This window comes from Arctopsyche grandis, chromosome 7, assembly GCF_051622035.1.
Source record: "Arctopsyche grandis isolate Sample6627 chromosome 7, ASM5162203v2, whole genome shotgun sequence".
NCBI lineage: Eukaryota > Metazoa > Arthropoda > Insecta > Trichoptera > Hydropsychidae > Arctopsyche > Arctopsyche grandis.
In genome coordinates this window covers 22135420-22152962 of record NC_135361.1, presented here as the reverse complement: position 1 = coordinate 22152962, position 17543 = coordinate 22135420, and the positions used below count along the sequence as shown (strand labels likewise).

At 31.8% G+C, this 17543-nt stretch overlaps 1 protein-coding gene across 1 annotated transcript in view; it reads right to left on the bottom strand.

Moving 5' to 3' along the window:
* The window catches only part of LOC143914105 (IDLSRF-like peptide), a 64627-nt gene extending 48942 nt beyond the window's left edge, over positions 1–15685 (bottom strand). Inside the window, exon 1 of the mRNA XM_077434197.1 lies at positions 15562–15685. Coding sequence (XP_077290323.1) covers positions 15562–15685 — 124 coding nt within the window. The remainder of the gene's footprint in view (positions 1–15561) is intronic.
* Positions 15686–17543: the final 1858 nt, after the last annotated feature.

Below are 17543 nucleotides of genomic sequence, written 5' to 3'. Positions count from 1 at the left end.
ATTTATCATTCAAAATGCTACATCTTTTCAAATTACATACGCACATACACATAAAATGTACAACGCATTTCAACAATAGGATGTGCCCCCCAAAAATATTAAAAAGTAGCATTTTCCAAGCTCACTTTGATTAATAGTGCTATTGCGTGATGACTTTGACATTACAAGTAGGTATATTCTCCGTTTCGTAATTCTTGGTAATAATTCGCGTGCTCCTTTACACTCGTCTAATTCAAATCGCATTTTAAACGAAACAAGTAATTAATTTATTACACAACCCACCGAAAGATTAATTTAATTTTACCATGAGACATATTTTGTTGGGCCTAGCGTTAATGGATTGTGAAAAAATCGAAAAGACGAAGCTGCTATGTATAAAAATACAAAAAATACATGAGCCGTTGCATTTGAAAGTGGCTTGATCTTTTGCGTTTTACAATATTTGAAAATACTGGTAGCCTGTAATAATTTTACTTGCTTTCCCAAAATTATGGACATGTCAAATTAAAAGTATAAAAGTATTCAAACTGAAATAGTGTTTTTGCGAGTGAAAATAGACTTACACTTTCATTTATAGCGAAACTTGAAAGTAAGAAGAGGTTAGTAAAAAATCTAAGCTTTTGCATTAAAACGATTCATATTAGAGTCTAGCATGTTATGCTTTCGACTGTGTGATCGCGAGTTCTATTCCTGCCTTTGTTGCTGGGCAGACCTTGGAAATGTGCCTCCAAAGTCGTTTCCTATCAGAGTTTGGCAATTCATCTCATTTCATTGGAAACCGTTCAATAAATTGGCAATCCTGTCCCATTTCTCGCTAAATTTGAGAACACCATCTGATAATTTGTTGATATTTAAAAATATTGCAAAAATATGTCCATAGATGTCTTTATGGTGATTGTAGTGTTTCATGATCGGTGTTTGTAATTGGCCTTGAATAATACATATGTACAATGTTGACAAAATATGCCGTATTAATAAAAATGGGTATAACCTGTATAAATAGATAACTAAAAAATATGTAAATTATTGGATAACTGCATAAGTTTGAGCCCGATTTTCATAGTGAACGCTTTAGCATGGTGGTGACGGGGCTCGATTTATAAGAGAGATTTTTTCAAATTGGAGAATGAAAAGATAAATTTACACCATGATATTGTAGCATATGCTAAAAGGAACCGCCGTTATAATTGGTTTTCGAGGATTATCTCCAGGCTTAAGTGCTGTCGGCTAGCAATGGAGACCCCCGAATGGACTTAGTGGTCGGTAACGGCATTCAGTCACTTCCCGCTAGAGTTCTCAGAACTGACGGCGTGAAAGCGTGGAACTGCATGCCATGGGACTGCCTATCTGGTACGTGACTATAATAATAGGTAAACAAACGCATCGAGGAAGATGCAGTGAGCGACCTGTACTTTATAAGCAGGTACTTAAGCCATATGAAGGCATTCTGGACGGAGCATAGGCAGTGCGTGGATCTCCTTGATCACCCAATAAATGCTGTAAAGTGACTTTGGCCTTTTATTTTAATCATCCACCCACCCCTACGCAACAATATCATAATATAAACAGATAAGTCAGTCTCCTAATATGTTAATAGATTTGGACACAAATTAGACATATGTCCAGTTCATGATCAGAATATTTTATTAATTTGTAAGTTGTAAAACAAATATTTCAGAGAATAATAAATTTTCATATTGAACCTTGACAATATTTCAAATAAATAATAAATCTTGGAAATCGTTACATTTCATGATCCCGTTTCGTGTCAATTTTCACACACACATCAAATAGATATCTTTTTATTGCGTTCAATCACGAAAAACCGATACCATATATGTATGTACATACGAAGATATACACTAACGTGTAAAAAATTATCACATACATATGTATGTATATTATACAGATACTTTCATATACACACATATGTATATGTAGGGATATAAAAACGAACGGTCCGTTTTAACAGTTTTTAATATCGAAAAATATATCTCTAAATCGATTTCATGCGTGTTTATGGCAATACGATACATCCAAAGCTTATAAAATTATACGTATCCATATTCGACAGTCAATTTCCTCGTATATGTAATCCAATCGAAACATTTTCGCATACATATACACATTATTTATTTGACGATAATTACGGCTAAATACACACACAAACACATATAATGTATAATACAATTTGGTGGAAGCCCCTTTGTGTAAATTCAGCAATGCACAAACAACGTACACGTCAAATTTTCCACACAATCCAAAGTACCACAAATATTCAAACTACTATTATTATCATTGTTCCGAATACAATATATATAATAAATATATCGAATGTTAGATTGAAAGCTTTCAATCCGTGCATTTGAAACATAATAATTGGAAATTTTATACAATGCCCATTTGAATTTATTATGAAAAGCTATGCTATGGACTGCCATTTTGCGAAATATGAAAATTTTGATAGCTGCCTCAATACAACAGGCAAATATGCCCGAGGACAGTAGTTCATAAATTTTGCCAAAACGTATACTAATTCGGCTGTTTGTTGCCGTCCTCCCCACGAAAGGACAATTGTGTGGACAAAAAGGGACAGGATGTAATCCTTGCTTAATATCGCGCAAACTACCCCTGCAAGTGTGGTAATTTCTTACCACCCACATACACCACCCCCGTGTTCGTTAACGTCATATTCCATACCGTACACGTCGAGATAAGGACCAAAATAGAACACGAAATACAGTTCAGTTTAATCGATCACATTGGAAACTACATACATATGTACATATATATCTAGATTTGAAATTACACTCGGAACAAACAGTGTGTAGATAAGAATGAGTTAAATACAATTGTGATTGATGTTAATGTTCTGTCAAATGATAAGGTTTATAACTCGTGTAATACATACTTTCATGATACACAAAAGGGTTCAAATTATATCGCTAGTAACTTTTGAACCACTTAAATATAATCATAATCGCAGATTCAGTTTACAATTTTAAAATACATCATTTCAAAGTGATTTGCTTCCCAAAAACATTTTATTTTAAATGATGTTTACTTTCGTTGCTTAACATATTAAAAATGAAATAATGAAACTTTCAATTGTGTATTAACGTTTATTAAGTTAACAAACAATTGAACGTCTCATTATTTAATTTTTAACATGTCAAGCAACTAAAATAAACATCATTTAAAAAAAATTTTTTTGGGAAGCAATGAACTTTGAAATTATAATCATAAAAAAAATCTTATAATCGTAAAGAATACAATACAAATACAAAAAAGCCACTGCATGGTGTACTGGTAGAGCTGTTGCATACCAGTAGATAGGTCGACTGTCTCCTGTTAGAATTTTCTGATTTTTCTAGCTTAATTGTTTTGACGGATCCAATAAATAGGTATCCTTCCGCTCAGTTTCTCGGAAATTCGAGCTATTAGCATCTCGATTTTGTTGAATCTTATGATTGCTACCTACCTAATGTATTTCTCACAAATTTCCTGTGTACCGAATTTTTTTTGACGGTCCATAGATGTCTCGATTGTTTTATATGTACTGCTATGTTTGAAATATTTTAAGTACTTACGTACAAAAACATTCGTTACATGTAAATAATAATAACCATATGTGTCGCCTTGGGCTAATTCCTGTCATAGCACATATGATGTATAAATAAATGCGACTTTGTGTGAGAGCATGTAATTAATTTTTAATGAATGTTTCAATAAAATTGGCATATGTTAATATAAACGTAATATAAAATATCATATTTCATAGAAAATCTAATTTTCAAGATAAATTTCACACAAAGAAATAATCTGGAAGTATTTCAAGAGGTTTTGAAAGGCGTTATTCCATGATAATAAAAAAATCGATTTCAATAAAATTTCTCACAAAAGATAAAAATATATTTAAGTACGGAGAAATAGTCGTGACCGTCTCACCTGGATAAAATAATAAATTTTCTTTTCCAAATTATTGAACACGGGAAGATAAGTTTTGCGGGCTTTGTATAATATAATAATAAATTTCGCAGAGAATATTTTTAAAACGGCTTCAGCTACAACGTTGAATTTTCATCTAGTTTTCCAGTAAGTCAACGTCGCTGGAAGGCGAAAGAAACGTTTCTCATTACACTTATGTACGTTAAGAAGAAACTGGAAATAATAACATGAAAGAATAACCACGACCGTTATTTCTAAACTCAAAATTTAATTTGCAAACATTTATATATATAAATTTTCCAGCTAACATGTTTGCATGTACATATAATATATATAAAGACTGAGACATTACATCGCAGAATGCATTTCTACAAATTGGTGCATTTCAGAGAGAGAACTTACGTACACGTGACCTGCTTGCGTAACCATTAGCATAGAAACATCAGAAATTGTTAACTTTGACATGACTATGTACGTGCAGGTAGTTACACGTCCCATTTACCTTCCGGCGAACAAAGGGCTTAAATTTATACGCGACTAATTTTAAATGGACCAACGTCATCGGTACTTATTTTCGCGCGAAGGAAAAATACATACCGATAAAGTAGGTTGATAATGGTCTGGTTGCGTTTATTTGCGTCATTAAGTCGAATAACCGTCCTAAACTTTGCGACCTAAAGGGCCGCTCTTTAAACTGAATTCAACCTTTTCGAACAGGCTCTGCGTAAGCTCGACGATAATAATTCGTTTTCTTACGCTTTTAAAAATATCGTGCAAACTATGGTGAACTTTCGCGTTTTATGCGAGTGTCGGTAATTGTTTTATCGCTTCGCTGTTTTTCTTCGCTCCTTTACGACCCGATTTATTAGCGATTTTTTTCTTACATTCGTGAAAAATTTCACCCTCCAAGTAATGCGCGTCTTTAAGCGAACTTCAATAAAGCCGATACTTTATTAAAGCCGTTCAACCGTTATTGGTGAAATTGCCAAAATTAACGCAATTCTTTCAAGATCGACAATTTGGGACTTTTTTCCCAGGCTAAATCGAAATTTTATATTTTGCTATATTCAAGAAAAAATTGACCTAAGTGCATAATCTAATAGAAAATACATGGATAGTATTTTAAAATATATATATGAAATAAAGAAAGAATGTTTATATTACATTAGTATACTATAATATACTATATATAGTACAGCTGAATTTTTGATAATCGAATCCTAAACCCTTCACAAAATTTCGACTCGGGGAATCTTTTACAGATCACATATTCCTAATCCCAAATCAATAAAAGTACCCAGTGCATATATAAGTATTATACATACGTTTTAATTCAAACATCTTCGAAGCATATGTGTTTACTTACATAATTAATAGTCCTTCTATAATCAGATACTTCCGTAATTATTTATTATTTCACAGTAATCCTTGTTCTACCAACTATTAATGTAATTCCCTTTTTTATGGATCGTGCTCTTCTTTTAACAATATTCCTCCTCAAATTGATCCTTTTTTGTTCCTTTTCTTGCTTTAAATTTCTATTGTTTGATCATTTTCTTAATAATATACATGTACATCCATATATATCCCATATATACCATTACTAACTGCTTTTCTTCTTTGTTATTAATTTTTAGAAACATTTTTGGTGTCAATTTTATGTACATATATATAAATATGTACGCTATAATGCTGTTTGTTTCTGTTTTTAAAATAAATTCATTATATTATTACTTATTCTAATAATTCAACTATTACATATATACTATACTACACTTGTATTTTGCATGTTGAGATATCAAAGGTGGGTTTTTCAAAAGATAATGGTAATTGAAAAGAGTTGATGATTAACGATAAGTGTCAGCTTATTTTTTGATTACACCCACATGGTAAAAATTTAATTAGTCAATACGAATAAAATATCTGAACCGCATTGAATTGAACGAAACAATGGCAAAATTGGTGCAATCAACGCAACATCAATTTTGGATAATTGCTTGCAATATACTTTATTTTTACAATATATTTATTTACATGATCACATGCGAGTAAGTTCTCAACGTAGTAATTTGCTGTTACTTTTGATCCCCATTGATTCTGATTTATTCATTCTTACATTACATACGCACATATGAATATTGTTGCTATTAAAAATGTATCATCGTCTGTTCAATGAATTTACAATATATGTTTATATTATAAGAAATATGAAATACTAATAAAGTAAAAGCTAGTTTATATAAAACGTAAATTCCATCAACATAAAGATCGTCAAAAGGCAACAGCAGCGTGTTGCAGGATCATATCAAATCTGGTCGGTCATAAAGGAGCCGATTTATCGTCAAATCGTTGGCTTCATATTCGGAGTACTGTACCTTGCAACGACCAACTCCGACCATAGAATTTGATCACACTGAGTGCGATTATTACTATCTAGATACCCGGGCACATATACATACTTACATACATGCATGCATGTATACATATGTACATACATAGAGTCGTCTGGATGCAAGGAGTCAGAGCCAGCGGAAATTCTCCACCTGCACAGGTGTATCGATCCGGTGACCCGATGCGCGCACCCGCCCACCCCGATTTCATCACCTTTCACATGAATTGCAAAATTGTCCACTTGGACGTTTTCGTCGCACACGACAAGCATATCCAAACCATAACGACTATGTGTATTTATTATGTATATATGTACGCAATAAACGGAAAAGAGTACGAAAATAAAAACGGTTACGGACGAGACGTGAGGAAAGTTCAGATTCTCTTTTGTTTATTAGAGACGATCGGAAAATTGCTCCATTTTATATTTATTATTAAATTTATAGCTGGAATAAAATTGGATTAGTTCAGAAGATGTGCCGGCGTTCGTCCCCCATTTTCATCCAATTACTCTTTGGATTGCGAGGTTGATTCGAGAAAGCATCAAATATATGTATCTATACAGTTAGATATAAAAATTTTAATATAAATTCCTCAATTTTTTAAATTAAATTTAAATCTTATGTATGTTGTACATATGTACACACATATTTCGGCGAATAAAATGTTAGTATTTTTCTTCCGACGTGGAAAATCGAATACTTACAGCTAATAAAATTCACCCGAACCCGAGCAAACGCCGTTCAATTTTCTGTTGTTATTTTAAAATTCAGTATATAAACAAAGAATATTAGTTTTTCGATAAGAAACTCAACATTTAAGGTGCAGAAAGTTTTCAATAACAACAGTGTGGAAATAATATAAATAAGTTGGAATTGGCTAAGAAAGTAATACGTTGGTTTGAATTTTATCTGAATAATTGAAGACAGAATGTAAAAATTAATGAAAAAAGTTTCAAAAAATTTAGCTACTCCATATGGAGTGCCGCAGGGGTCTAAATGAGGACCTCCGTTGTTTATTTTATATAAAAATGATTTGGTTAAAGTATTTAATGTTTGTAAAGTTCATATGATTGTGGATGATACGCTCGTTTATACATATTGTAGGTGATTATAAAATATTAGTGCCTTCTAGAAAGGTATTAACGGATACCTCTGTAGTTAAAATAAATATGTAGGCTATACTATAGTTATTAATTTAAATTTGTTATTTTTTTGCACGTTATAATAAGCAATTTGCTATTAAAGAAATATCTACAGATGGGAAAATTACATATGTAATTGTCGCGTGTTTCGTCGTTATAACATCGTCAAATAAATTCCATAAATAGATTAACAATGATCTAATATTTTCCGATTAAATTACCTCATCTTCTTGTCACAGAAATTGTCCAATTGAATTACAATAGCCTAAAATAAACGATTTTTTCCGTCGAATTAAAGGTTTTCCTTTTTCCACGTTCACTTTAACCATACATACACATATGGGGATAACATCGTTGTCTTCACCCGCAACGAATCCACTAGTTGAATGTACCTAACGAATAGCCCCGTTTTCAGTTCACTGGGTCACGGCCCAACATCCAATATAATCCGTACCAAAATTTGACCTTTTCAAGCACGAATTCAATCACCGACACTGGACACTGAATTACCGTAATTGCACTCCGATAGGCCAAAGGTCACAAACGCCCATGTGTCTACGAAACGCTTCACCTAGCAATTCCTCCGAGATGAGTGTATCGATTTTAAAACAAATTATTCGATTCACATCTTCAACGATAGATCCTACCCGGAATCTTAAACGCGAAACCATTTTACATAAAATACGAATTCGTAATATAATATCATCGCCGGCGACGGGGACAAAATTCCGGATTTTATTGTACGCTTCGAGGATTCACATTTTATGAAATACATAATACAATCCCAAAAAAATAAAACAAAAGAACCTATTAAATTCGCCACGCAAAAAAAAATTCGAAACAGAAAGTCTTCAAACAAAGCACACGGGGAATGAATGGACTGAACAAAGCTTAGCCGACGAACGGAGATGGGCTTGGCTTGTATTATTCTAAGTCTCCAAGGCAATTATCTTGGGAATCGAATTATACAAAAGAAACCAGGTGTATTTGTGTATCTCACATGCGAGTTTCTCCCTTTGAATATATGGTATGTACATAGACAGTACCCTTGTGTATATGAAACCGTCGTAAATTATAAGCATACATACAGATTAAATATTACATAGCTACTTAATGAACACCATCAATCTTAAAGAGTAAGTATCTACAGGGGAGATATTTTTTATGTTAAGCCTGAATTGTACGACCAGATGAAAGAAAAAAAATTGAAAAAAATACTGGCTTGGTAAAATAAACATTGTTGGAAAATTAAAGGTTTTCACTATTTATATACGAATTTTATTATATTAAACGTAAGAATAATTGTATGCTTAGACTGACTAAGAAGTAATAATGACATATTTGGCCAAAAATCAATATATATCGTGTATTACATTACATGAAGCTAGACGCCAAATTTGAAATTTATATATACATATGAGAGTTAAAACTATAAATATTTAAATATTAGAGATAACGAGAACCTATAGAGCAAATTTTATAAAATATAGAGTGAATTATAGGCGTTTAAACAATTAAAATCTGAAATGGGCATATCAAGGCGAAAAGGTTGAAGATAGATTATGGTAGTCTTACGTACCGTCATTGACGTCACCGTATCCGAGATTCTGGATATTTCATACGCATTGTATACGATATTTTATCTCCAACGTAATGGCAGACGATGCATTAACGTATATTGATGACCAAAATGAGCAATATGGCAAAGTATGAAAACGATCGGATAAGAGATAAAAATGACCACTAACACGAAAGCCATGTGAAACGTAAAGGAGGTAATTAAAAAAGGAACACACAAGTGCGATGAAGTGCAAAAAATGCAAAAAGTTGTCAATATACATACACATATGTATGTTACAGGTAGTCCTGTCAATAAAGCATTGCTTCCAAATTTTAGATGTGAAAAATAAAGTGAAAATTTTCAATCCCGGGATCCCGGTGCTAGCACCGTAAATCTGAATTTATACAACAAAATTGGAAATAACAGTTCAAACACACATTTTCATTACTATGAAGGCCGCATGTTGATTTTCCACCCGTTTTTAAAACCATTTCACATAATTTTGCGATTGGAAAACTTTCCCAATATTTCACGAAAAAAATACTCGCATTCTGGTGGTTTTTTTCATGAGACTGTCTGAATTTGTGAAAATTTTGGGTTGCATATATGTATGACATTTTTCGTTAAATTAAAAATCCATAAAATAATGTGATTAAATTGATGTTTTCGATGATAAAATGATGCGTTATTTTACTGACAGTTTGAATCTTCAAATGAAAACATCCATTCAATGAGATTTTGCAATACGATCGGTAAAAAAACATTTATGTTTCATTTACATATGTACATATTTATATGTTTTATTCGGTGATTATGTTCTTATGTTGCAGTGGTATAATTTATATAAATACATAAATAGTAAATAAAGTTGATACATGAACTATTGCTTTTAGTTGAAGTAGAAAAAAAATTTCAAAGCTAACTTCAAATAAACTTACCAGGTCTAGCATGAAACATTTGGCTGTCAAAACCTTTGAGATGTTAAAATGACGTTGATCTATTCGGTATTTCCTTGCATCAATTCAGGACTGCCATCAGGAGAGTCTTGATTGATTGATCCATTTTCTATTTCTATTATATAATCTTTATTCAATACTATATCACTTTATATTTAGTTGTGTACCATTCTATTTAGTCATATTTTAGTTTTTGTACTGTTCTTTTTCATTTCTTTGTCTCTTTGTACCATTTTATGTAATTTGTAAAAATCTATAGTTGGGCTCAGATGTTATTTTATTTTGTTCCATTTATTCTTTATTTTTATGCAGTTCTACATCTGTTGTCAATTTATTTTTAATAATTAAATCTATATACATATGTATATGTACATATATATATATATATATATAAATCAATGTTCGTCTATCCATTATATACCATTCAACCGATTGCGATGAAACTTACATGAGTTATTGTGTACATGCCCGCAATGGTTTCTGTAAAAAAAATCGCCCAAAACGGGAAAACAGGAATGAGTGGCATAACAACGCAATAATTTCAAATGTGCTCGCGCTGCCACCTGCGATGTTAGGGTAAAATAAACAAACAATTGAATAATTTCAAATGTGTTCGCCGCCTGTGTTTTTCCGACAAATTATCATTACTGTGGGATTTTATGTGTGTGAGTGAATTATTTAATGAGTAATGTTGAGGGGTGGTGTACAGGCAGTGGTACACAAATGTGTTAGGGTCGCGGGTCAGCCGCTGCCGGCATGGCCGGGCTGTATACTGGATGTACGTTATATTCTAATAAACGTGCATAGATTGACTCAACATCGCCTTTAATTGTATCTCTCCTGCAATCCTCCCTATATCTCGAACTCTACATTACTGTAATTAAATTTAATTATTAAGTATTACTTTGAAACTGAAACATTCACTTATCGAAACACACCGAGAAACGGGAACGGGAACGGCAATTGCACGCATTATTGTGGCATTGCAACGCATGCCGGGTTCAGCTAGTAAATAAATAAAACAAAATATATTACAGAGTGTGAAAACACTGAAATATGTAAATGATTGAACGATCTCTTCAATTGGTATGTAGACAAGTTTAAAAAAAAATCAATAGCACAATGTTTGCAGAAATGTTCGAGGATTTGACATGTATTGTCGAGTGGTAGACAGTTCGATACCGCTAACGGTGATGAATGTGAGCAAACTTTCGGGACTAATCCATTATTTTAAATGACTGTCCAGATTGAATGACGCATGCGACGAAATTGCCGCGAACGAGAGGCGTATTGAAACGATCGCAATTTGAAAACCGCACTCGTTTCATTAAGTCCACAGGCTGAAAGTGTAAAGCTTCGACGCAAATGAAAGCGGAAAGCTTTCACAGGGTCCCTTTGTGGGTTTCCCTTTGACGCTTTGGCTAATCACAGCCCGCCCACAAGCGACCCTGCAAAACGTACCACCCCCGTCAACGGAAAATCACGACGTAAAATAAATATCAGCGAACGATTTTATTTTTAAATCTAAATTAAAAACGCAACACGAACAAACGATACGAATGAGAGTAAAAAAAAAAAAAAGTATCGAACTTGGAGCACAATCGTAACGAAGATTTGTGGAAACAAAGGAAAAGTTCCCGAGCGCGCCCTGTAATAACGCGAGAAAATTGTGAAAAAATACGTATCATATTTCTTAGGCCGACGTTGAAATTAATGTTTTACTTGCACGCCCTTTTTGTCCTCAAGATTAAGTCGACTATATAATACGCATTTTTCGTACATTTTTTTCACCCTACTAACAAGACCACTTTGTTCTTTCCTTTCTATAATAAACTCCGCGTTAGAGCATTTTACTTACATAAAGTACATAAACACAAAAAGCCATAGTTCGACGAACGAGGAAAAGCTCATCGGAAAATTCCACACTGTTATAGGTACCATATACACACATACATACATACAATCTATCTATGTACATAGATATATTTAACTTACCTTTGTATGTATTATGTAGTTCTAGATAATACAGCGCTGGATAAAAGTTCCAAGTACCCATCCATATAATACTATATATATATATATATATATATATATATATATATATATATATATATATATATATATATATATATATATATATATATATATATATATATATATATATATATATATATATATATATATATATATATATATACCTTTGAACAATAAACGGTTGTTTTTGTAAAGCGAAATTTTCCCATAAAACGAACACCCCCTCGTCAATAAAACAAACTAGTGTCGTAAGCACACACACACACACACACACACATACAAACACCCACACAAAACTAGAAAAAGCTTCTACGGGGAAAAAGTGCGACGATAAAACCGAAGTGTCAGATCACGTGTCACAAGTATGACGTATAAAATGAGAAAAACTCGTAATTGAAAAAAAAAAAAATATATATATATATATATAATCACAACCTTGCCGTTGACGTCCAATATTTTTGCGTTTGATGGATAATTTACGTGACGACTTTGTTGCGAATCGAAATGTTTTTATAAATTTTTATTGATTTTATGACACATTTCAACTGTACATAAAAAACGAACGAGCAAAGCTTTCGACAATGGTATGGATTAATAAATAGCGATAAAAGCCTTTTTGATTATGAACGAATCATTTAGTCTGAAATGATAGCAATTGATTCCCATACCGGAATTAATACCAATTAGTTCAAGCTTCCACGCTATTCACTCGGGAATCTGCGAAAACAAAGGCCTCTCTAATGAAACAAATACAAATATTGTCAGTATGTTTTTATTGTAGGTACATACATACATATGTACATATACGACTATCGATCATTAAATATATGTACATATACTGCATATGCATACAGATATTGTATTAGATACTAAAATTGTATATTCATCAGACAGTATATATGTAATATGAAAAAGTAAGAGGTAGAATCGAAAATTACTTGAAAAAATATAGTAAAAAAAAAATTCATGAAAAAACTCGCTGCGGATAATGTGCTAAAGTTTTTCTCGGTACGCCCACGCCCACACCCCCTAATAATAACTTTTTTTTTCATAAAGGTTAAGTATATTCTATCTACTTTTTAATTTATATTCGCAATTTAAATATTATGAATATATTATATTATTAAATGAAGGAATTCCGCAGTGAACATATCAATAAAAAAAAGCACCTATTTTTCTATGGAATAACAATGAAGAATCCAATTTAAAAGCGGATATTTCAAAATGATTCGTGCTTTTCTCAGAATAATCAAAGTGAGTGAAAATTTTGTTATATTTGGTTCTAATTGAAAATTTACCGAAATATAAATTTTCGTAGAATTCTCATACTGGTTTAATATTTTATAAAATGATGAACAAAATTACAATACAAAACGATTATAGGGAAATTTTGTTATACTGAAATAAAAAAAAATTAAAACATAATTACAACGCCAACGTTATAGAAAAATAATCAACAAACGGCTTATTAAAATAAACGAAACCCGGTAAAAATGAATCCATTATGTTTGCTTTTAATTACTGGGTGAATTTATTTAACAAAAAGGTTTCGGCGGATTTGACTACAATATTTTGATGATAGGATCTTTTCTTTGTTCATTTTTTGAAGGAATCGTTCCTTTTTTATTACTCTGGTTTTTTTCACATTTCATAACAAACTTCCGACAGACTTATACGTTTTTTAAAAACTTTTTTATAATTTGATAGAAGCGTTAAAATTAAATACAAACACGCCGCACTTTCGTACTACCGACCCTGGGCTTTTTTTCATTCTTTTCAACGGTTCGGTTTACTTTTTATATTTTCATCCATTTTTCTCACTTTTCTTCCATTAAATACATGTGTACACCCAGCGTTGTTTTTCCGGCATAAATTAAATACAAGTACATATATTTCTTAATATTAAGACTGAATTTTTGCTGTTCCGCTGCGGAAAATGGAAATCCGAAGTTTTCTAATTAAGGCAGAGAAAGTGTCGTGTCGTCGTGTCAAATTTAGCAAACTAAAATATAACGCAAAAAGCGAAATATTTTCTCGCATTACTTGATTTCGGAAATACAAAAGCAAAAGTTTTAATCAAGGTATATACATATGTACATATGTAGGTTCGTTTTACGGTCGAAATAATTTTTTAGATATTATAAAAAATACAGCACAAGTTTGCGAGTTTCGGAGCAATTAGGGGTTTTTAAAATTTAGCTCTCAAAATTAACCCTTTTTATTAGATATTATCGTCGCACGAAATGCATTAATTCATTTTCGTTTTCTGAACGTGTAATTTTTTCATTTTTTTGAAGCGGTTACAAATAACTGTGATAATGCGTTTAATTACAATGTGAGATTGAATAAAAAACATTTCTACAAAATCAAAAAGAGTTTCGAAATTTTCAACAAAACCTTTCCAGAAAATATCTTTTCTGAAAACTTCAGTTATAAAATGAATTTTCTGAATTTCATTCCAGAAAAAGTGTAAGTTTATTCACTCTTCATCTTGTATTATTCTGTTTTTTTCTTGCGTAAAATTTTTTCCAACAACATGATGAAATTATATTAAAACCCTTATATCAATTTATTAATAAGAAAAACAAATTTATATTGTTAACTAGAATCCAATTTTATTTTTATTTAGAATTTTAACTTTGACGAAAATCCAATTAAAAGATTTTTTTGCATGTAGTATGTACATACTAACCTACAATATATAATTTTTAAAATATATCTATATATGTATACAAAAAAATATATATAATATACATATGTACATATAAAGCGATAAAACATCTTTATTGCTTGTGTCAATCACGTCAAGATGCTTTTCAACTAGCCCGATATTATTTTTCATATATTTTTTACTTATCTGTGCTATTTTATTTTTTGTATTTCGTACATATTATTTTCGTCTGCGTTCGACTTTACAAGCCTGTCAATTTCGACATTCGATTTAGCACAATTTGAACGTTTCTCTATACGTGTTTCGATCCAATTTGTCATTTTTACATGTCCATTTTCATTCCGTTTATCCTACCCTCACCCCATCCGCGTCCCCACCATTCCCTAATCATCCTTCACATATGGAGGTACGTAAAAAATGTCAATATATGTAAATTGTAATAAGAACTTTTTTATAGCCCATTTAAGAAAAAAAAAGACCCAACAAATCGCTCAGTAAATAATATATTTCATGAAAATACATAAATTATTCTTTTGTACGCACATCACGAATGAATACTTAATATTTATATGTAGTATGTAGCCGGAAATTGATGAATCCTTACCGAAGCTTTATAAAGGATGCCGGAAACTTGTACGCACATATGTACAGTATATTCCTTTGTTCGGTATTTCAATCTCAACATAAAATTTTCGTGATACGAAAATAGACACGTGGAAAAAACATTTCTATTCGGCGGATATGACGATGTTAGAAACATAGATCGAACGGTTCGATTAGTTTGACTGCGTTTCGACGAAAATACTCGAACTCTGCAAAATTTACAATTCATTTCAGACAATTTAAAATAACTCACCGGTCCTTTTGGCGCTTAGATGACCGTAGAGACGTGACAGATCTATGGCCCTTGCTGCTTGAGGAAGGGTTAGGCATAGAACACCCAGCAACAGGGCTACCGCGGCTGTCTGCTGGGCCGCCATGCCTGAAACAAACAATTTATTTTCCATATGAAGATAACTGAAAATTCACACAAAATAATCTTTACATAATTTGTTTAGTCTAAAAAATGTTTTTATAATATAAATGTATTTTAATATAAAATTTCAGACATTACATTGTACCAAACATGAACGTACAAACATTAATTAGCTAAATGTACATACAGGTCGTCCCAAATGTATTCCAAGAATTATTATTACATATATTTTATAGATTTTAAAAAGTAGGCCCGTGTGCAATTTGGCCGCGCTAATTAATTCAAAATCATTCCATGAATATTTGAAAAAAAGGCCCCTTAAAAATGAACACAGCTGAACTCCGATCAATTTATTATTCAAATTTCAGCACGGCTTATGAAAAAAACATATTTTTACAACAAATCAAACGGAAATCCTTGAAAATCTATTTTTTTTAAAACGCTACGTATTTATATGTAACTAGGCTATAATACACTAACTTCATACATACGTGTATGAAATGCGATAGTGCTACGTGCTGAAGGGGATTAATTCATTCGTAGGGGAGTTTCCTAAAGCTCAACCAGAGTGGCGTATGATGAAACTTTAATTAACGTTTCATATAGGCAATACAACACCTGTGAGGTGGCTCGAAAGGGTTAAATTTACTGCGGCATCACCGCGACAGTATATAATGGGGCTAAGAGTTAAACGGGAAACTGGTTCGTGAAACTTGCGGGAACATATTAGACTACAATATGGGTATTTAAAACGACGGCAAGTACATATATAGATACATGTGAAGTTATCCGATGAAAAATGTACATTTTTATTCTTGGCCACATTTTAGCACAGCCAAAACACGCTAAAATGTGATAATTTAAGTAATCATGAGGTAATGCAAATTCTTCACGGCTATTTAAATTAGCGAATGTGTAATTCTCAGACAGTACAACCTAAAACTGTTGAAAAAAAAAATTTTGTACAATTTTTTTCAATAAACTTCAGCCAATTCAATATTATTTTTTAATGAATTTTATTGAATTTAAAATAAAACCGTTTAATCAGAACAAATTGGCCTCCCCAAAATTCAATTCTTACAAGTGAATAAGCTCATATTATACTCGTTTATTTTATATATTTTAAATTTATCCAAATTCTGCCTCCTACAGTATTTCTAGTATCAATCAATAAGCAATATGGACATTTGAACTTTCCATTCAAAACAAATTTTCCTTTTGTTAATTACTAATTATTTGTACACGACCCCCTAAAAAACCATTTTCTCACATTATGAAGGTAAAATATAAATATTCAAACTAAAGGGAAATCGGTTTAAATCCTCTTCTAAAATATTCACGTTCAAACTGATTTTGTATGCTCACACATTTGTTAATCCCTTTGTTTAAGCTTTCCGCTGCCAAAGCAATAAATAACTTACATACGCACTCTTAAAACATAATAATTTAAATTAACGGGCTTATTAATACAATAATTTTACACGTGTTTTCCCTTTGGCGTAAAACCCCCATTTATTTTATTTCCCCCCCAAAGGTTTTCCATCAGTAATTTTAGCCACTATATAAAATATATAATATACATTCCACAATTTAAACAATATCTACGAATAAAATTCAATTTGAAAGTATAATATCTAGAATAACAGTTGTAAAACCTCCAAAAGGGGGAAAAGAAAATAAAATACGCCGCAAAATTATACGTAATTAATGTCGACAGTAAAATGTTGCCCACTTTTGCCCTTTCTATATACATAGTAGTTTTGCCCTGTATTTTTCACGCACACAAAGAATGCCGTCGGCAGAATATGGGGCGACAACGCTACAAGTGGTTACCAAAAAAACAGTGTGTTCCAAAAAGATAT